Source organism: Acipenser ruthenus, chromosome 3 (genome assembly GCF_902713425.1).
Source record: "Acipenser ruthenus chromosome 3, fAciRut3.2 maternal haplotype, whole genome shotgun sequence".
Taxonomy (NCBI): Eukaryota; Metazoa; Chordata; class Actinopteri; order Acipenseriformes; family Acipenseridae; genus Acipenser; species Acipenser ruthenus.
Genome location: NC_081191.1, coordinates 59,229,890 through 59,252,891, shown reverse-complemented (window position 1 = coordinate 59,252,891; position 23,002 = coordinate 59,229,890). Strand labels below are relative to the sequence as shown.

At 40.2% G+C, this 23,002-nt stretch overlaps 1 protein-coding gene across 3 annotated transcripts in view; it reads left to right on the top strand.

Annotated features, from left to right (window-relative positions):
• Positions 1-23,002, top strand: part of LOC117435482 (E3 ubiquitin-protein ligase HECW1) — a 189,535-nt gene that overhangs the window by 45,783 nt on the left and 120,750 nt on the right. For all 3 annotated transcript variants that reach the window (XM_059014511.1, XM_059014498.1, XM_034058677.3), the window contains one exon: positions 8,908-9,015. In XM_059014511.1, coding sequence (XP_058870494.1) covers positions 8,908-9,015 — 108 coding nt within the window. The remainder of the gene's footprint in view (positions 1-8,907; positions 9,016-23,002) is intronic.

Genomic DNA, 23,002 nt, shown 5'->3' with positions numbered 1-23,002 from the left:
GCTGGGTCCTTGCAATAGCGTGTATACACTCCTGTGCCTGTTTAGAATTATTATTTTATTTTATTATTTTATTTTAAATTTAGTCGTCGCCAATGGGTTTTACCCTGGTTGTTTTCTCTCCAATGTATTGTTTTTATCCCGGTTCAATTGTGTGCCGCCCCCTTTGAACCCCCGGTCACGGTCGGCAATGACATAGCCAGGATTCAAACCTGCGATCTCCAGGCTATAGGTCGCATCCTGTACTCCACGAGGAGCACCTTTACTGGATGCGCCACTCAGGAACCCCCTAGAATTTCTATAGGTTTTCCCCACATTTAATCCTTTTGCCTCATCCCAGTCACACCTCCATTCAAAATCAGAATACGGTCGTGCTTGCTTTGAAAGGGTGTGAGGTGTTCTAAAAAGCACTTTTAGCTTTAAAATCACAGAGGTGTTTATGGTGTGTAGTAATTGTTACACTTTTGATGTGCCTTGTTTGGCAGTCTTTGCCTTCATCAGTTTCACACAGTTATAATGATTACTTGATTTTTCATGCACTTTTTTTTTCTTTTGTGGTGGGTGGTCGCAACCCGGTATAAATCGCCACATTTTTGTAAAATTACTTTACACTTACTTCAAAGATTCAGTATTATAAACTAAATCTACTTTTTAGACATCAAAACAGTATAAAAACGTTAAAACACAAAATAGCTCAAGTGAATAGCCATTTCCTCACATATTCGCATATCTCAAAATAATGAAAAATTTGGCATGACAAGGGGAGATGAAGGGATATTTCAGTTCTGAGTGACTTTTTGTAAGTATTAGGAATGTTTGTTCACCACTGCTACACCCCGTTAGAAAACTGACTTTACCTGCATTTTACAAACGCAAGCCTGTGGAGTATATCTGTACACTTTTTAAAGCACTTGTCCATAGGACTACTGAGACACTGACATCAACTAGTCCTCATCAGTTTTAATTCGCCTCAGGCCAACGGGCGAGTGTTAGTTTCTAACCCTGTTCTCAAATGAAAAATCTGGATTTCAGATATGGTTTTAGATATATAATTGTTGGGTCACAGTGTCAAGGGTTATGATAATAACCTAACATGTTCTATATACTTAAAGAAAAACTGACAAAAACTGAAAAATTTGACATTTCGAAATCTAACATGAAATACTGTACTACTATTATGAATAGTAATCCATGACATGTCTGTATATAAGATAGTTTTTTTTTTTTTTTTTTTCGTTTGACGTCACTGAGAGGGGCATTTAGTGTCTAAAGGGCGGAGAAAGTTTTGGCAACGCACATGACAGCCTGCTTCAGAGAAACTTGTAAGAAAGACATGGAAAAACGCTGTAAATCCAATGTATCTGACATAGTTATATTAGAACATTTATTCCATCTCATGTTTTATTATATAGATGTATATGTTTTTACAACATTTATAAATATCAAGAAAGAGATGAGCAGATACTATTTCATTAACTAAATGTGTCAGGTATCTTTTTTGATTATTGATAATAATGGAATGAATAACTAATATTTTATTTATACATATTTATTTTGAGAAAATAATCGAGAGTAGTGTCCATTGTTGCTTATGAAGACCCTGAGAATAAACGTGTATTATGTCATTGCAATCTCTCAGGTGAAACAATGTCTTCTGATTTGCAATATTTTTCAACAAAACTTTCAGGAAGTATTGTAAGGTCCCTCCGTTCATAGACTAACCTGTTTTTATACATGTATCTCTAAGCAGAATACATTATATATATATATATATATATATATATATATATATATATATATATATATATATATATATATATATATATATTGTGTTGAAAAAAAAACCAAAAAGTTTGTATGGTTTCTGAAGTACTTTATAATGTTCCCCAGAGTGTTCTGAAAAAAGGACACAATTTCTAAGATGCTATTATAAGAAATAGATTTTTAGTGATTTTTTATAGCAATAGAGTCAACTACAGCCAAAAAAGCGCCTGGTCCTGGGGGAGCATCCCACTGAAAAATGCTTGGTCCTGAAAGGGTTAAACAAAACAGAACTTGAACTTGCTTACTGACATTCATGAAACTTTTAATAACTTACTGTTATTTTTTCTATAGTGTTAGCAGAACATACACTTTGAATTATCTTTAACAGCTGAGAAATGTAGCAAACTACATTTATTACATTAAAAAATGCTTTAAAAGACATTATTTATGTACAGCACAAGTTCAGTTCCAGTCAGCTCTCTGCTTCACATATACAGGCTTTTAGCTACATAAACATTATATCAAAGTGAGTTAAGTAATACCGTACGAAAGTAAGAAAGATAATTAATGTCAAAATAATCAGTACATTAGGTTTAGCAATGGATAATATTCAGTTAATAGCAAACACTCATCAATCATCTATATTTGCCTTTCTATAATAATAGCAATGTTCTTAAATCAATAAGCAAATCATAAAAATATAGTATATCAGTAGGATAACTGTTTGAATATATATGAGTCAGGAAAATATAAAAATACAAACTCAGTAAATTCTAATTAATAGGATATTACGAAATCACTATTAGTTCATTAGCAATCTGTTGTTTAATTATATATCCCTTAATTAGAATCTACAGCACCTAAATTTAACACCCCTTGCATTTGTTCTTATTCATTCTATATTTACAGCACCAGTTACTCAGTTAAGTAGATCGCTTCAATGAATGCACTCTGATTGTTAAATTGTTTCCAGCAGATCTTACACTGGCTCCTGGTTTATATAGTACAGAAACTTAAGGCCACACCCTGTTATACTTTATAACTCCATGACACATGTGCATGACATGAGCTTTCCTAGCATAACAGTCAGTTGTGCAGAATTGCAGATGTTCAATGGCATAACACAGTCTTTTGCAAGGGAGCAAGGGGTGATGGGCTGGCATTAGCATCCACAGTAACATGGATAGGGGGAATGGGAGCACTTTAAGAACAGGACACCCATGCGACAGACGTAAGACACAATGATATTGTCACCTGCAAAATTTGAAGTGTATGAGGTACGCTGTTATGAAACTGTGTTTACAATGGCGAGTGGAATGTGCTGTGTCATGTCAGTTGGAGAGGGCAGCACCAACAACATGGATCAACCAAGAGTTTTTCAGTGTCATATTGGATGAGCAACAGAATACAGTTTAATGGGAGGGATGTATACATTGGGCTGTAATACCAGTATGTTCTGCAACTATATATATATATATTTTTATTTTATTATATTTTATTATTTATGTCTTAATCCTAAAATTTTAGTTGACTTTTGGCCTTACCTGCAGTGCATGACTGCTCGGTTATGCACATTTTAGAATTGTGTTTTCTTTTGCTATTATAATAAAAACCCTTTATGTGATACACAGGTTAATCAAGAGGTATTTTCTTAGTAGTATCCAAGGTGATTTATCAAATATTTGTTGCTTTGTTTGATCCTACATGAGAAAGACAAACCAGTAAAGTTGAGGCAGTAGCTACTTTAGGTCTGTTAGAAAAGAATGCAGAATTGTCCTTTTTTTTACGTTTTATACCATGGGATTGCTGGGTGTGACAGGGATGGCTGTGTGGTGACGTCAGGCCAGATGCAGGAAGAAAACAAAGAAGCAAGTACTGCCGGGCAAAGGCGCTTGCGTCGTTTTATTTTAACACAAAATAAAATAAAAGATTCAACAAAAACACTTTGCTCACAGAGCGAAATGAAAGGATCAAACAAAAACAAGTCACGAACACAAAATACAACACGATCCTAGGTCAGGCTGGGCAGTTGCTTGCACTGTTCCTAGAATGGTTGATTTTACTTTTGATTTCCTTTGTCCTCTCGCTCTCCCGTACTCTCCTCTGTACTCCCACCATGAGTGCAGAGAGCTGAAAGGCTTATATGCAGGTGACCATCTCCCGATTAGCAACAATTAAACAATTAATTAACTCAAAAATGTGGTAAATAGGGGCAGGACACAGCCCTGCTTGTGATAAATGTATTGTGGTGATTTGTCTTGAATGTATGGTAGGATTTAAATGCGATATTTTGGGTTTATTTAAAAGAATGGGTTGCTGGTGTTGTATTTAAATGTATTTTGTCTTTATTTAAAAACGTGATATTTTTGTATTTTTTTGTTTGTTATTGTTTGGCAGCGTGGATGGGGTTAACGCCCCATCCCTCTAAACTCATGTGGAATGTGACCATCTCCGGATTTATTAATTTATTGCTAATCCGGAGATGGTCACATGTATTAAAACCCACAGCTTTTGTTGTTAAAGGTGGGTGTTTGGAAGGAAGAACGTGTGTAAGAGAGAGACGGGAAAAAAAGATAGCAATTGCTACGTGCTTGTTTGGCAGAGGTCTATTATTTTGTTGTGTGCTAGACTGTTTTGTTACATCTTTTTATTTTGCTCGGTGAGCGTTGTTTTTGTTTAATTATTTTATTTTGAATAAAAACACATTGCAGCGTATTAACCCGCAAGTACCTGCCTGTCTGTATCTGTGTCAAATTCCTGGTCTGGGTACGTCACGACTCGAGCCAACCTGTCACAGCCTGCTAAGTAGATTCAGGGATGTAATTATGACTTTATGTTAAACGTTTAAACTATGTATGAAGAAATATAAAACATGTTATATTTAGAATATATATTTAGCCAAAAGTTGCAGTAAATACACCAATGTATGCCCTGCTGTAATACTTTTTGAAATTACACCTGTTGGAAAACACGGAACAAGTATTGAACAGCAGTTTGCTACGCATGAGGAATGACGGCTGTATTCATGTTATTTTTCTGAAAAGTGATTTAACATTGGATAGAAAAAACTGTTAGTTCCAAAAATGCAAGCACTGCTGTAATAGATGAAGGCTGGTTATATACTCTGGGTATATAGATACTTGCACTGCATTGACTCCGAGCAAGCAAGAAATAATAGCAGCTTCATTGAGCAATGGATGGTAGCAGAGAGCTGAGAAAAACACCAAGTTAACGTATATTTAACTATATTTAAACAACTGCACATTAGAAGTAAATTGAAGGCAATATGGTAGAGAAGTTACCCTGAAGTTATGACAACTGAAAAGGATTCTTTTGTGTCAAAGCAAATGACTGGCCAGCAGCACAAGGTTGTACAAACAAGTCATTTGACCTCCAGCCCTGACATGAACGACGTTTGCCCTTCGGGGAGTCCACTGTGGGGTATAAAACTAATTAAACAGGTTTTTGCTTAGAATATACAGCTGGTTTATGAGGGGGTCATAAAGCTAGTCTTCAGGGGGATCTGGAAGGAGCCAGACACTTCAGAGGGGCTGATAAGAGATTTGTAGATTTGTATAAACTAATCAAGAGAAACTTGTTTTTTCCTGATTGGAGTGCACACGGTACATAGTGACCGGAATAATGCATTGTCCCTTTGCCATTGGTTGAGTGTTATAGGAAGAGGAGGAGAGAGACACCTATGCAGAAGGGTATTTAATGTCATGTAAAAGATGTAACAACTGGTAATCGGTTCTATACTTGGACTGGTTTCCCTGCATGTATGAAATAAACTTAACACTGATTAAGAAATGGCGTCTGTGCAGTTTCTTAAGAAACATCGATACTCACGTTTTAAGTTACATCAACACCTGATTCACATAATCTTTTTAATAATGTTAAGGTATTAAACTACATTTATTTTCATTTTGTGCTTCCATAATCTGGGCAGTTTAATTTAATTAAACAAAGAAGAACATTGGACATATCTAGTGTGAAAGATTGCACCACTTACGGGTTTGTGCCCTTTTAAAATTACGACCCAAGACAGAGAAATTGAGTTTTAAGCGCGGTTGCGCTACTTTTAATTCAACACAAAAACAAACAAATACAAAACAAAAACCTAACTCAGTTTGGAGCGCTTACTAAACAGGTACTTTCCCTGACTAACTTGCAGGACAGCTATGCCGTTTACCTGGCACCACACACAAAACAAACCACGCAGGTCTCCAGCACTTACTTTTATATGACTGCTCGGAAGCAGAGCACCTCTCTTCTGCTTCCTTCTACTCAGCAGTTTTCAGCAGACTGACTGCTCCTCTTAAATACCCTGCACCTGGTCCCAATTCTCAATTACTGCCCAGGTGCAGGGGATAATTAAATAATAAAACAGTTAAATTAAACAAAAGAACACTTAACAAAACTGATTAACTGAAAAACAAAACAATTAAATACATAAGGTGCATTTTTTTTTTCTTTTTTCTTCTTCAGGGAGGTTTTAACCCCCTCCCTGCTGTCTCACACAACATGCTGCCTTACACTAGTTAAGATGAAAAATCCAGTCCTAAGTATAAAATTATTTAGAAAGAAAAAATGTATCAACGACGGCTCAAACACCAGTGTGTTTCGTCACAAACTAGAAACTAGATGACTAAAAGCAAACATTATTTTCTTGCTGTATTTAGAATGCTGCTCAAAGACGGCACGTTTTCGGTGAGTACATGCTATAGACAACAATAGTATGTATACAATATAGTGACTATTTTAGTGTTCCTATATACAATGTTGTTATTGTAATTATGCCTGGGTGCTGTAACTAGCATTTAATAATTTAAACTATAGGTGCACAAAAAGTATAAACAAATTCATACTTAAACTACACTGAGTGTACAAAACATTAGGAACACCTGTTCTTTCCATGAAATAGACTGACGAGGTGAATCCAGGTGAAAGCTATGATCCCTTATTGATGTAACCTGTTAAATCCACTTCAATCAGTGTAGATGAAGGGGAGACAGGTTAAAGAAGGATTTTAAAGCCTTGACACAATTGAGACATGGATTGTGTATGTGTGCCATTCAGAGGGTAAATGGGCAAGACAAAAGAGTTAAGTGCCTTTGAACGGGGTATGGTAGTAGGTGCCAGGCGTGCCGGTCTGAGTGTGTCAAGAACTGCAACGCTGCTGGGTTTTTCACGCTCAACAGTTTCCCGTGTGTATCAGGGATGGTCCACCACCCAAAGGACCTCCAGCCAATGGCGAAAACGGCTCATTGATGAAAGAGGCCAAAGGAGGCTGACACGATTTGTGCAGAGCAACAGACGGGCTACAGTTAGTCAACTGACAGTCCAGTACAACATTGGTGCCGAAAGACCCATAAAAGAATGCACAACTCGTCGTACCTTGACATGAATGGGGTATGGCAGCCGACGACCTAACAGAGCTTCTTTCAGCAAAACACAAGAAATTGCATGAAAACACTGGACACTGGAGGATTGGAAAAACATTGCCTGGTCTGATGAATCCCGGTTCCTGCTGTTTCACGCTGATGGGAGGACTAGGGTATGGAGAAAACCACATGAGTACATGCATCCATCATGCCGCGTGTCAACATTGCAGGCTGGTGGTGGTGGTGTGATGATGTGGGGTGTGTTTTCATGGCACACATTGGGCCCCTTGATAAAAGTGGAGCAACGTTTGAATGCCACAGGATATCTGAACATTATTGCCAATCAGGTGCATCCCTTCATGGCAGCAGTGTATCCATCTGCTAATGGATTTCTTCAGCAGGATAATGCCCCATGCCACAAGGCTAGGATTGTCCAGGAATGGTTCCACGAACATGATAGTGAATTCAGCTTACTGCAGTGGCCTGCCCAGTCACCAGATCTCTATCCAATTGAGCATCTGTGGGATGAGATGGAACAAGCTATTCGGAATAGAGATCCACTACCAGCCAACTTGACACAACTGTGGGAAGCATTGGAGTCAACATGGGCCAGCATCCCTGTGGAACGCTTTCGACACCTTTTAGAGTCCATGCCCTGAAGAATTGAGGCTGTTCTGAGGGCAAAAGGGGGTGCAACTCAATATTAGGAAGGTGTTCCTAATGTTTTATACACTCAGTGTATATTGACATGCCTAATGTAATTGTATTGGCATTCCAAGTGTAAATTCAGATCTTGGAACATTTTTAGATTTCTGCACTGGGTCTGAATACCACCTGTGTAAAACCAAACAGAACAATACAATACATCAGAGCTTATTGAGTCTTTTACTGTCTGGAAAACCTGGCCAGAGTTGGGAATCACTGGTTTCGATTAATAGAATATACCACATTGGAACTGGCCATCTGAAGATGTTTGGAGGATAGTGTATAATCTTAAAGCTTGCTGTTCTCAGTATGGTCAATGCTCTGCGCCTTCTATGCAATCTGTCAATAGCTGTATCACTGAATACTGCCACCCATTAACACGTACAATAAGATGTGTATCTATGGATAGGTGGAACATGGCTGCAAGAGGAGCTCTGACATATCAGTTATCTAATGGTATCTGCAATAATCCAAGAATGTACTTCTGCTGTCAGGTTTATCTTCCGTAAAGGTTAATGAGAGCTTGTGAATCATGCATTATAAATCTTTTGCCAATTTCATTCAACAAACTTGTAAGCCACTCTTTTACTGAAGGCAATTGTAAACCATGATAAGATTAATGTTTGTTTTTTAGTTTGTAGATAGTGCAATTTAAATCACTGTGGTATAAACTATTAAATGCATTTAATGGAAGGGGTGAAAAGCACATTCAACTGATTTTATAGGCAACATATTGTTTGTGTAAGAAATTATTTGTGGAAAAGATTAATTGAATTAAGCAAGACAAAAAATAGAAGCATATGGATTTCTGAATTCATGGTGGGGACGACAACAAGCGGTGAAGCTTTTGACAGCTTATACACTGTATGAAGATTTACTAGGACTGCTATTTGTATTTTCAATCCCAAAAGACAATAAAAAGGCATGGCTATTGACAATATCTACAAAGAATGTTATCTGGTAAGATACCAATGAGCTGATCCTTTGTACTAAACGAAAAGACTACTAAACAGAACCCAATAACAACAATAAAAAAAACATTATCTTGTTTTTGCAGATGAGGTGCTTTCTGAAAACTTTCTGGACTATAAGAACCGAGGAGTCAATGGCTCCCACAAAGGTCAGATTGTCTGGAAAATTGTTGCCAGCTCGTACTTTGTGGAACGTAAGTACTCCTGTTTAAATATTGATAATTATTCAGATATTGAGAGAATTGAGGATCCGTTTGTGTATTGAACAACAAGAAAACAAAAACAAATCTATATTTTATTACTTGACGCATTTTGCATTAGTAAAATTCCCTAGCTTTGGACAGTTGGAAGCAAACACGTCTGAATTTTATAATTTACAGCAATGTCTCATTGGTATGAGAGAAAATATTAACCTCCGAGTCCACCAAACCCTGTCCATATGGTGCCCAAAATCATTTTAGACATCATGTGGACATCTGCCCTCTAGTATCTGAACTGTATAATGAAATGTCATTTCAATACTTATTATTATTATTATTATTTGTTTATTTAGCAGACGCCTTTATCCAAGGCGACTTACAGAGACTAGGGTGTGTGAACTATGCATCAGCTGCAGAGTCACTTACAATTACGTCTCACCCGAAAGACGGAGCACAAGGAGGTTAAGTGACTTGCTCAGGGTCACACAATGAGTCAGTGGCTGAGCTGGGATTTGAACCGGGGACCTCCTGGTTATAAGCCCTTTTCTTTAACCACTGGACCACACAGCCTAATACTTGCTAATTGGTTTGATGTTATCAGGCTAAAGAGATTGTGATTCCCTTGGAGCAGATGTTGCAGTGTAGATACACAGATAAAATCAAAACTGTGAACTTTATTGGTAGTGATTTCAAAAGTCAACTGGCTTGAGCAGTTTGTCAGAGGAAAAAAAAGCACACATTATTATTATTATTATTATTATTATTATTATTATTATTATTATTTATTTCTTAGCAGACGCCCTTATCCAGGGCGACTTACAATTGTTACAAGATATCACATTATTTTTTACACACAATTACCCATTTATACAGTTGGGTTTTTACTGGAGCAATCTAGGTAAAGTACCTTGCTCAAGGGTACAGCAGCACTCCGGTCAAGAGTCCAGAGCCCTAACCACTGCTCCACACTGCTGCCCCACACTGTTTTACAATTAAGTTCAAATAACATTGGGATTGCCTTTCTTAAGTCTCAGGGGTGTGCAATTTTTGAAAAAAACTTCTTGTCCAAGGGACAAAATGCTAGAAAACTCTACATGTCCTTCTTAAAAATCTACTTACCCCCTCCCCGTCGCACAAAACACACACAAAAAAGTAGAATGATAACTTGAAGGATTTTGGTAGGATTTTTATTTAACAGTGAACAATCACAATCACAACCCCACCTCACCTCAACAAATGTATAACATACTTTATAGAAATGTTCCTTTCAGTGCAGTTTGGAACATATTTGCTAGTAAATTTAAGTAACATACCAAGAGTACAACTATAATAAGCAATAATTGGGAGTTATTCAAATATAAAAATAGCTTATGTCTGTTTTTTTTTTCCCACTCTCTCTGAAAGCTGAATCCAACTCCTAATATACAGATGTTTTAGTTTGTTGCATCCCAGATACGAAATCATTGCCAACTATTATTGCTGCTTTGTGGAATTCTGATTTTTCTTGACGTTTGCCGCGGAGGCCGGTCTGCAATGTGGTTCTTTGCACACGTACAGTGAGAGCAGCTGCTGGCCTCAGCAGCACTGCGCAGGACCAAGATAAATGCTTCGGGTGTTGATTGCTTGCAGTCTCATCCACAGTATCTTCATGCCGTTTTGGTAACTGCTTTTAGCATCACCATTACGAAGGCTGTTAGTACAGTCTAACAAGCAGGCTTCTCGTGTGTGTACTGACAGTGGTTTTGCTAGTGGCTTGCACAGGGGGGCATCCCTGTACGTTGCTACCCGTGGAGACTGCGAACCAGAACCGAGGTTACCACACCAGTGCTGACCTGGTACCGTGCCCGTACTGTACCATACCGTACCGACCCGGTGCTAAAGTCCCTGAACCATCCAGTATCGTCCAGGTTCCAACCTGCTACCATACTGTACCAACCCCGTGCTAAAGTCACCGATCCGGTACCATCCCGGTTTCTACCCGGTCCTACACGGCCCACTACTGACTGGTGCTCACGCCCCCAGTTCCCTGCCAAACCGGTCTTGTTCAGGTCTTGACCCGCCTGGTTGCTATTTATAAGCAGATTCAGGCAGCACCTGTACATCTGTTTACTGTACACTGCATTGCTTGCTTCTTGCATCATGCCTGGGTTTTATCCCTGTGAGACATGCAAGGCCAGTCTACCTATTGAGGACAAGCATGACGGATGCTCTTCCTGCCTGGGTCCAGAGCACGCCAAGGAGGCACTGGTGAACCGCAGTTTCTATGAGTTTTGTGCACATTTCTATAAGCGCACCCTGGCAAAACGTCTATCCTGTAGCTCTACAGCGCGCTCTGTGTCCCTTACTCCTGCACAGCGCTCTTTTGCCACCACCCTCTGTTAAAGAGGTGAATGCATCTTCACCCCATGGCTCTGTGCCAGGGGAGACCGGACGACACATCCGGGAAAGTAGCCCATGCAGGTAATTGTCTTCACAGTCTTCCTCATCTTCCTCTACTCCTTCTCCTCCCCTGAGGAAGAAGAATAGTCGCCGTTCCAAGCGGTGGACTCAGAGCAGATGGAAAAGCTCTGGGCAGCTGTTTCCCACCAAGGAACGGTTCTAGCAGAATTACTGCGTGAACGTTCGGTACACCTGCCCCGTCTGTCCCCAGGGGGCCACAGGAGGACATACTGTCCATCGCTGCCTCTGAGGACTTGGAGTCCAACGGCACGTCCCCTGCGGTTAAGCTCTCCCTGTTGGCAAAGCTTATACTGCTGATCAAGAGGGCCACTGCAATATTGCAGCTGCCCTGGCCTGCAGAAGGCAAAACAAGGCAGTCCATCTTTGATGATGAGCCTACCATCTCTCCCGTATGGAAATACAAAAGAGCTTTCTTTTGATTTCCCTATTAATTCTGTTATCAAAATAGCTTTTTATCATTCGAGAAATGTTGCCAAATTAAAATCTATATTGGATGTGAGGGATTCTGAGATGTTGATACATGCATTTATAACTTCTTGTCTTGATTATTGCAATTCTTTGTTTGCTGGTATACCTGCCACTAAACTCGGAAGGCTTCAGCTTGTTCAGAACGCAGCTGCCAGACTGCTTTCTCATACTCATTGTTCTCAACACATTACTCCAAGAACTACTAACTATGTATGTTCCTAGTCATTCTTTTGAGATCAGAAAATGCAGAACTTTTAATTGTTCCAAAAAGTTGTCTTAAAACAGCTGGAGCCAGAGCTTTGTGCTGTTGTGCTCCTTGGTTGTGGAACTCTATTCTGATTACCATTAGGCAGGCTGAAACTCTGGAATCTAAATTGATAACATACTTTTTTTAATGTGCTTTTAAATAATTGGCTGTAACTGGAGTGTATTGTAAACATGAGCTATTTTGTTTTATTTTTAACTTTGTACAGAGCTCTGGGATGCCTTGGCATGAAGCGCCCTACATAAAAATACATTTGTATTGTATTGTATTGTATTGTATTGTATTGTGTCGTATTGTATTGTATTGTGTCCCCCCAAGTGCACCCAGATTTTTTTTTTTAAATCCAGTCGTCCTGGGAACATCTGGCTAAAACTCCTGCTGTTTCTGATGGACGCCCTCTACAGGGTGCATGATGCAAAGAATCTAGGCCTGGTCAATTGCCATCTTGGTACAGGTGCCTAATTTAGTCCTCCTGTCCAAAGACACTACCTGCCTCAACAAGCAGTGCAGGGTCGGAGGTGAACCTCAAGTGTACATATTCAGCCAGTGTGTTCACCGCATGCCTAGTCAATTATAATAGTATTCTGCAAAGGTTTGGTCCAGAGATGGACTAGATGCTGCAGCGCTCTTACCGCGGGAATCCACGAAGGAGCTGGTTCCCTTGCTTCCCAAGCAACCACCTCCAGTGTGTAAACCAGAGGCTCCCAGCAGCCTCAAAGACCAACACAGCTGGCTGTGTCTGCTGCCAGAAGGCCACAAGCCAAGCAGCAGCCCTAGGAGTTTCAGGGAACCCCATGGAGTATTGGCATCAGTGCACCACAGACATCTGGATGCTTACTTCAGACCGGCTACTCGCTGCACTTCAAGCACGGTCGTCTGCCCGTTCACCCCCCCCCCCCACACACCTTTTCGGGGTGTGACTACATTAGTCACAGAACCACAGGATGCCGTGGTGGTGTCTCAGGAGGCTGCAAAAACAGGCTATTCGCGTGATAGACCCCCTCTATGGTTCTACTCCAGGTACTTCCTAGTGCCCAAGCGGGATAGTGGCCTCAGACCGATCCTCAACCTCAGAGAATTAGGCCAGGCGACTGGTTCACCATGATGGACCTCAAAGACGCCTATTTCCACATCCCCACAAAATCAGCGCGCAGAAAGTACCTGCGGTTCGCTTTTCAGGGAACAGCGTACAAGTTCCTTATCTTGGCATTTGGCCTCTCCCTAGCCCCCCGTGCCTTCTCGAAGTGCATGGAAGCTATCCTGGCTCCTTTTGAGACTGAAAGACATCAGAGTGCCCAATTATCTGGATGATTGGCTCATTTGTGCCCAGTCTCCAGCACAGGCAGAGGCCCACACAGAACTTGTCACCAGCCACCTTCAACGGTTGGGCCTTACAGTGAATAATGCTAAGAGCCAGCTCACGCCTTCTCAGACAGCCTATCTATGAGTGTGCTTGGACTCCTGCTCCATGCTGTCCACTCAGAGAATAGAACCTGTTTAGAGCTCTGTCAGCTCAACAGAGCTCACAGTTGTGACATTCCAGAGACTTCTGGACTTGATGGCAGCAGCTTCCCAGACCCTTCCATTGGGTCTCTTGCGCATGCGCCCTCTACAGACCTGGCTCAACAGCAGGGTTTTTTTAGCCCGCGTTGAACCACGACCGTCTATTGACAGTGTTCACTGTCTAAATGCAGTCTCTTGGTGGAAACAACCTGCCTGTCTATGCCTCTGCGTAGCGCTGGGCAGTGTCACCACGGATGCGTCCAGCCTGGGCTGGGGTGCTTTGAGGAATGGCAGTGGAGCGGAAGGTGTGTGGAACCCCCCATGGCAGGTTCTCTACATCAGTGTTTTGGAGCTGCAGGCAGTTTACCTGGCCTTGCAGAATTTTTTGCAGGTCGTTCAAGGGAGACAAGTGCTTGTCCGTACAGACAACACAACAGTGGTGGCTTACATCAGCCAGAGAGATATATTATAAAGACAGATATATTGCAAGTACATGTACAAAGAAAACCTATAATATAAAGTAGCCAGCGATTAAATATAATCTTTGTAAACTACGTAGCCTAAAGTTAACCTGTTATTAAATAATAATATGAAAAACATGTTACTATTACAACAGCGTGTTTTCGATTTTTACCACATATAATGTAGCTTTTGATAAAGATCCTGACAACATTAAAAACAATGTACTAGACACATTGGAAAGATCGTAATAACAGTCTGTTATGAATTAAAGTTCACAGACAGAAAATGGTGACGGCTTAACCTTGCCTTTAAGTTCCAAGTGTTAAGTTATTTCCTGTGACACCGTAACACTGGCATTATTAATATTTTGTTTAAATACCCTAGTAGTATTATTGAATTTGTATCACTATACTACCATTATTTTCATCTGCGCTTATAGTATACTGCAAATTCTGGTTACCATACAGTGTTTCAATTGAATTACATTGCATTATATATGGGTTATTACTGAATTTGGGGCTTGTATTTATTTGTCCTGGGTAATTGCTATAGGGCACTGTGACAGGGTGACTGAGCGGTGACGTCACGGCAGAAGCAGGAACAAAAACTGACACCAGGGCAAGTACTGCAGTTAAGGTGGCGTTTGCCGTTTTTATTAAGCAAACAAAAAATAAATAAAATATTTAAACCAAAAACACACTGTGCTCACCGAGCAAAATAAAAGGGTTAAACAAAACAAACTCACGAACACAAAATAAATAACAAAACCCAGGTCAGGCTGAGCAAATGCCCTCACTGTTCCTGGAGTTAAGTTTCGTTTCATTTACGCTCTTCAATCGCCGTCTCTCTCCTTCCAACACCCACCTCGAGTGCCGAGAGCTGCAGTCTTTTTATATTCAGGTGACCTTCTCCCGATTAGCAACAAAATTAATCACTTAACTAATTCGGGAGATGGCCACCTTCTGCACGAGTTTATCAATTACTGTGGATGGGGTTTCCCATCCACGCTACTAACCAAAATAAACAAACATTCGGCTACGCCGTCATTTAAACAAAACAATAACAAAACATACGGCGCTCGCCGTCATATAAATACAATAAAATAAACAATACAAAATAACACAGGGGCGGAGGGGGGCCCCATTCTAAAATAAAACAAACAAATCAATGTACAGGGCTGCTCGTCCTGTTACAGGCACCTTTGGTAAGTGTGTTGGCATCATCCAGGTGGAGGCATCGCATCAAAAGAACCAATTCATTTAATTGAAAACAACATCAATAGGTTACGCAAAGGAGCTTTCAGCCAGTTCAGCATTCTACAGCTGAGAACCAGGATCATCTTGTTTAACTTTATCAACCTATTTAACACTGGGGTAGTTTACAAGCAAAAACTGAAACGTGTGACAACAGATCTCTCGCGCTTTTTTGGTCATGACAGTTCTGCTTCCAAGTTTACATGAGAGTTTATTTTAGAGAGAGAATTTAGTCATCCAAATGCAAACAACCTCATTAATAATAAAATAATGGGAGGGTTTATTTAAAAATCACCAAACGCGTTGAAAAGAGATGCTGCGCGATAAAGGATATCGTTCAAATAATGCATAGGGGTTCTCCTTCAGTCCCATGCAATGGGTTTGCAGGAAAGGAATCGTGCATCTATTGCTTTCTTATCTAGAGCTTTCTTTCCAGCAGACACCCTCATCCACTTCGTCCTTATGTACAGACCTCTATTTTTGTATCGGCAGGATAGATGAATGTGGGCGCTTCATCGTCCCTCTGTTTGGTGGGAGGAGGCTGTGCTTCACGAGTCTTTCTCTGACAAACAATGGATTGAAATATTTCGGGTAATCCGAGCTACGTTTGACCAACTGGTGGAACTTGTACGGGTGGACATGGAGCCGTCACCAATACATGTCCGTACACCTGTGCGCTGCAGAAGCGAGTGGGTATTGTTCTGTACAAACTTGTCGGACCGCTGATTCAGCAGCACTGCGCACAGTAGCACGGGTGCCCATCTCAGCGAGAGCTGGGGTAGGCACCTGCAGTTCTCTTGTTATTGTGTGCAGAAATTCGGCGTGCAACGCAACCACCTCTTGGTGCTGTTGATCAGCGTGGTCCAGCCTTTCCAAAAGGTGGCTGTATTGCCGATCCTGCCTGGCAGCGGTGCGTGCAATCAGACGATACATCCTTCTGTACTCCAGGCGCATCAGACGATGCTCCTGGATCAGCAGCTACAGCGTTCAAACCAACTTTAATTTAAAGAAGACCAGTTGTGAATTGCTTCACAGCTTTTGTCTGACATGCGTAAAATGGCTTGATATCCCCAACCATTTGTTTTTTCACAAATTATTATTAGGATTCCCATGTAAAACAGAAGTTGTGAAGCAATTCACAACTGGTCTTCTTTAAATTAAAGTTGGTTTGAACGCTGTAGCTGCTGATCCAGGAGCATCGTCTGATGCGCCTGGAGTACAGAAGGATGTACCGTCTGTACATTTCACAACAGGTCTTCTTTAAATTAAAGTTGTTTTGAAAATGCTACCTGCTGTGGTTGGGGATATCAAACACTTTTAATTGACGCTGGGACGGTGGTGTGTATATGCGATATGTTATCGTATTCACAAATTATTCTTGGGCTTCACAGGTAAAACACAGACTGTGAAACAATTCACATTTGGCATCCTTTAAATTAAAGTTGGTTTGAGCGATGTAGCTGATGTGGTTGAGGAGATAAGTCAATTTTACGCATGTCAGGTAGGCTGTGTGCGTATATGCGGTATGTTATTGTTTTTCACAATTTATTTGTTTGATTCACATATAAAGGAGAGCTTGTGAAACAATTCACAATTGGTCTTCTTCACATAAAGTTGCTTTGGACGCTCTAGCTACTGTGGTTGGGGAGATAAAGCCCTTTTACGTGTGGCTGAGGCTAACTGTGCGTATGTGCGGTATGTTATTATTTTCCAGAAATTATTCTTAGGATTCACATGTTAAACAGAGACTGTGAAACAATTCACAATTGGTCAATCTGGTGTTGCGTGCTGTCAGAAGGGGAGGAAGCTTGAAACCTCCTGCGGGAAAAAAGCTACATTATTCGTAGTATTATTATTATGATAATAATGCTGGTCATAACGATCTAGTAGTTTTCATGCATCATTCATAATATGCTGAAATGAATAAATAATGGTATAAATCAACATCTCTATATGCAATTTATATATAATTTAGCCACGACCCTCATCAGGAGAAGCGGATTGATAATAATGGATGGATGGATATTTAATTGATTTGTATTAGTAAAACTGGGATAAGGAAAATCTTATGCTACAGAGGAGGACAGAAAGACTGTATCCCAGAGAAGAGCGTTCTTTTACATAGGGGAAGTGGAGGAGGTATCGTTTTATTTCATGAAAGTCTATCGTTAAGTATTTTGCACGACTGTGGAGTTTGTTGCTATGGGACTAATTAGGCCAATTAGCGCACACTTTACCGTGCTTTACCAAAGTGTAATGACACTTGAGTCACACACTTTTTTTGCCGTGCACTTTTTGAACGAGCACAATCATGCGTCATTTGTGCATGACACGTCATGAATGCACTATAGTAGCGCGATTAAAACTTGCATGTAAACACCGCCATTCAGTGTTAATTCCCATTCAATTACATCTGGACTGCAGCAAACAAATTAATTTTAGGCCTTGTTTGTCTGTGCTCTGCAGGCAGAGCGACCAGGGTGGGGTTACATATATATATATGGTACATATATGGTACATTGAAATTTCGTTCTGTTTGATATTTTATTTTAAAACACTGAAACTCAAAATCAATTATTGTAAGGGCACACTGGTTTTATGTTGGGAAATATTTTTAAGAAAAATAAAAAACTGAAATATCTTGCTTGCATAAGTATTCAACCCCTGTGCTGTGGAAGCTCCCAGTTTACACCGATGAAAGAAATTGCCCTAACGAGGACACAATTACCTTACCATTGGCCTCCACCTGTGAACCATTAAAGTTGCTGTCACATTTTCTGGATAAAAACCCCACTGTTGAAGGATCATTGGTCAGGCTGTGAATCTGAAGGAAAATGAAGACCAAAGAGCATTCTACAGAAGTTAGAGATAAAGTGATACAAATGCATAGATTAGGGAAAGGGTACAAAATAATATCCAAGTGTTTGGATATCCCAGTGAGCACAGTTGGATCAATAATCAGGAAGTGTAAGCTGCATCACACCACCCAGGCACTACCAAGAAAAGGCCGTCCCTCAAAACTCAGCGCTCAAACAAGAAGGAAACTTGTGAGAGAAGCCACAGAGAGGCCAACAATCACTTTGAAGGAGCTACAGAGGTCAGTGGCTGGGAGTGGAGTAATGGTGCACCAGTCAACCATATCAAGAGCTCTGCATAACACTGGCCTGTATGGGAGGGTGGCAAGAAAGAAGCCGTTACTCAAAAAGTACCATCTGAAAGCACGTCTGGGGTTTGCCAGAAAGCATGAGAGTGACCCAACTGCGATGTGGGAGAAGGTTTTCTGGTCAGATGAGACCAAGATAGAGCTTTTTGGCCAAAACTCAAAGCGCTATGTGTGGCGCAAACCTAACACTGCCCATGCCTCAAGACACACCATCCCTACAGTGAAGTATGGTGGTGGCAGCATCATGCTGTAGGGATGCTTCTCATCAGCAGGGACTGGGCATCTTGTTAAAATTGAAGGAAGAATGGATGGAGCAAAATACAGGGCAATACTGCAAGAGAACCTGCTTCAGTCCGCTAAAAAACTGAAGCTTGGGAGGAAATTCACCTTTCAGCAGGACAATGATCCCAAGCACAAGGCCAAAGCAACATTGGAGTGGCTCAAGAACAAAAAGGTGAATGTCCTACAGTGGCTCAGTCAAAGTCCTGATCTCAATCCCATTGAGAATCTGTGGCACTATTTGAAAATTGTGGTCCACAAGCGTCGTCCAACCAACCTGAACAACCTGGAGCAAATCTGCCAAGAAGAATGGGCCAAAATCACTCCGACACTGTGTGCAAAGCTGGTACATACTTACCCCAAAAGACTTAAAGCTGTTATTACAGCGAAAGGTGGCTCTACCAAATATTAATGTGTGGGGGTTGAATACTTATGCAAGCAAGATATTTCAGTTTTTTATTTTTCTTAAAAATATTTCCCAACATAAAACCAATGTCACCTTACAATAATTGATTTTGAGTTTCAGTGTTTTAAAATAAAATATCAAACAGAACGAAATTTCAATGTACCATTTGTAATTCAGTAATATGAGAGAATTGGTCAGGGGTCTGAATACTTTTGCAAGGCACTGTATATATATGTATAAATAAATAAATAAAGCAACATACCTAAAGAAAATCAAACAACCCTCTGGTGGCCAAGGTGCGTCACAAAGATAATTCTTCCTTTGCATATGATTCTCCACGTACCTTACAGGTTTTGCGATTCTCTGACAATGTTGTATAAATTATGAATCATGTACCTATTTCCCTGGTCTCTCTCATTCATTTTACATTGTGAGAATATTCCTAATGGCTCCTGCACAACCGGTAAAAACTAAAATAGCTTTGTCTGCTGGTGGTTTCTCACAGCTAAAACATAAGCATAATACAACTCGCCAGACACAGCAACACAAATAGAAGGATATCCTATTTATTGATTTTGTTTAAAGATTTAAAAATGTTTTAAAAATGTGAAGAAATCTTTTTTTTTATACAAATTCTAGATGTAATAATCATTTGTAAAAGCAATGGAAGCTTACTTGTGCGATGTCATGTGAAGTGTAGACATAAATCTTAAAATAGCTCATGCCTTCTAATAATACAGTGGGGCACTTAAGCTCTTAACTGAGACCTGGAACACCCTGTAACTAAACTAATTACTGGAAGTGTTCAGTGCTGGAAGAAATACAGTTATTGATGAAGCACAGGCTAAGGAAAGCAATTGATTGTTTCTTGACTACTAGAGATTAAAAGGTTGCATGTGCTACTAAAGCTTAACCACAGAGATGAAAGCATTTTCATTTTCCACCCTGACTTGATAGAAAGAATTACGTTATCCTGCATGAGAACATCAAGAAATAGGCTTCTGTACAAGGAATTGAGGTATGGAATCGGAATTGCCTGCTGACCCCAGAGACACATAGCTCTTAAAGTATTTTGCTGCTGGGTTCTCTTTCACTAAATCTGCAGCACACCAACGAGGCCATTTTTGGCTCTACCAAATATTAATGTGTGGGGGTTGAATACTTATGCAAGCAAGATATTTCAGTTTTTTATTTTTCTTAAAAATATTTCCCAACATAAAACCAATGTCACCTTACAATAATTGATTTTGAGTTTCAGTGTTTTAAAATAAAATATTAAACAGAACGAAATTTCAGTGTACCATTTGTAATTCAGTAATATGAGAGAATTGGTCAGGGGTCTGAATACTTTTGCAAGGCACTGTATATATATATATATACAGTATATATATATATATATATATATATAGAATATTGCAGGTTATATTCAAAATAAAAACATGTATTGTAAAAGGCAGTCAAGATGAATGCTTTGGCAGTTCTAGGTGGGCGGGATTATAACTATTTTCATGATCCTGCCTTTCAAACGCCGTTAGTATTTAATATATGTGTTTTGGAAAAGTCGTAAACGGACAACCGTGTAACTTTCAGACACGCAGAGTAATTTAAACTTGAAAACCTCAAACCGTAAAAATGACTGCCATGGCGGTTCTAGTGTTAATGCACTCATGAAGCCTCCATTTGAGCCGATGCATTCAACTGAGCTGAAATTTTTATCGATCAAAGCGGCTTTCTTGGTTGTTTTCACTGCAAAGTGGGTGAGATGCAGGCATTTCAGGACAAAGGTTACGCTCCATATCAATCCTGCTTTTTTGCCGAAGACTATCTCGGCATTTCATGTCAACCAGTCTGTGGAATTGGAGGCTTTCCATCCACCTCCTTTCCAGTTTGACAGAGAGCGGCAGCTTCATACTCTCTGTCCAGTGCGGGCCCTGACAGGACAGAGGCAGTCTGAACAATTTTTGGTCTGCTATGGGGACAAGTCCCATGGTCAAGCCTTGTCTAAGCAGAGGCTGTCCAAATGGATAGCAGACAGAGTCAGGACTGCCTATGAGCGAGCCAACTTGACCCCTCCAGAAAAGATCACTGCCCATTCCACCAGGGGCATGGCAACGTCATGGGCTTTATTCCAGGGTGCATCTGTCATTGACATTTGTAATGCAGCGGTGTGGGCTACTCCCCATACCTTTACTAGGTTCTACAGACTTAATGTCGTGGATCCTCAAAACCCTAGTTTTGGAACTAGAGTGTTAAGGGTGGCTTCTCAGTCGACCCTTACAACACAGGCATAGAGGTAAGTTTCTCCCTCAATTTTTTAGCCCTAGCTTTGTTACTGGGGTTCCTAATGGTAACGCACAGGGCTGCCTCGGTCTAGCCTTGTAACATTCCGGTCGTGCAGCAATCTTGCCCTTGCGACGATTTGAGTATACTGACCCATTCGGTAATGGTTACATTTCATACTTGAAAGGGAACATTGGGTTATTATCATAACCCTGGTTCCCTGAAATAGAAATGTAACGTTTTGAGCTATTCTTAAAATGCAGTCTAAAGAGTGGTTCAGAAGTATGGAACCAAAGGCCAAGAAAATACTGAAAAATATATACAAACATAAAGTCTTTTATTTGATTGGAAAAGTATTGGGAATGTTCAGAAAACAATTACTGATGCTTCCTCTTTAAATGTGTGTTTCTTAATTGTAATTGTAATGTTTTTTATTACTTTGTGCATAGTGCATGCATAATTATTTAAAGGGAATTGTTGTTACTGTTAAAAGGAAAGTAAAATCCTCTATCATGATTAAACCTAGCAGACTATGGTACCTTTCATACTGGCATGCTCCACCTGGGTGGCAACCTGGTGTTATGCGGGTTGGCTACGCAATTTCACAGTGCTTTGTGAAGAAGCAGGGTTGATCTGGGTGACAGAAGCAAGTACACAATGTGCATATGCAATGCCCTGGAAGCAGCAATGTTCACATGACCACCCTTTAATCTCTTCAGGCTTTCAAGATGGCGTGCTTGTTACGGACGCTTCCATCCAAGCTTCTCTGGATTGAAACGTCGGCCAAAGTGTTGATTAGAGCAAATGTTTCTTCATCGCTACACACCATCCCTGCGCATTCTGAATCTGGCTCATGGTGTGTCTCAATCAACATATGGCTCGAAATATGGCTTGCAATTTCCCCTGGGAAGTGAAACCTTCACACAGGTGTGGCTGTTACTTCGTATGCTTACGAATGGCCATCATGCATTTTGTCTCGCTCGACCCGGGTCAAAGCGTGTTGTGCCACATCTTGAGGTGGGTCATTGCTGACCTGTGGTTTCACACTACGTGGGATTACCCTTATACCCTTGATAATGCACAAAAAAGCATCCTGAAAAACATTGGATTTGTACCTAGTGTGTTTTATTCGCCAAAGGTTTTTGAATGTAACATTCAAGAATTAAAAGAAATTCTGTAAGCCTGTGAAGGAATTAGAATTGTAGTGGATGAAACTACTGATGCTGAAGACAGGTATGTGCTTAATATTCTTACTGTAACGCTAACATCATGCACCAATGATGCTGCCGCTACTTGTACTGCAGAAGACAAACACAACAAGCTGGATGTTTTTTGTTAAGCAGTGAATTTTAAAGCCAGGAAATACAGGAAACTATTGAGGCATTTTGAAATACCATTTGATCGTATACAGCATTTGTGACAGATAATGTTGCGTAAATGGG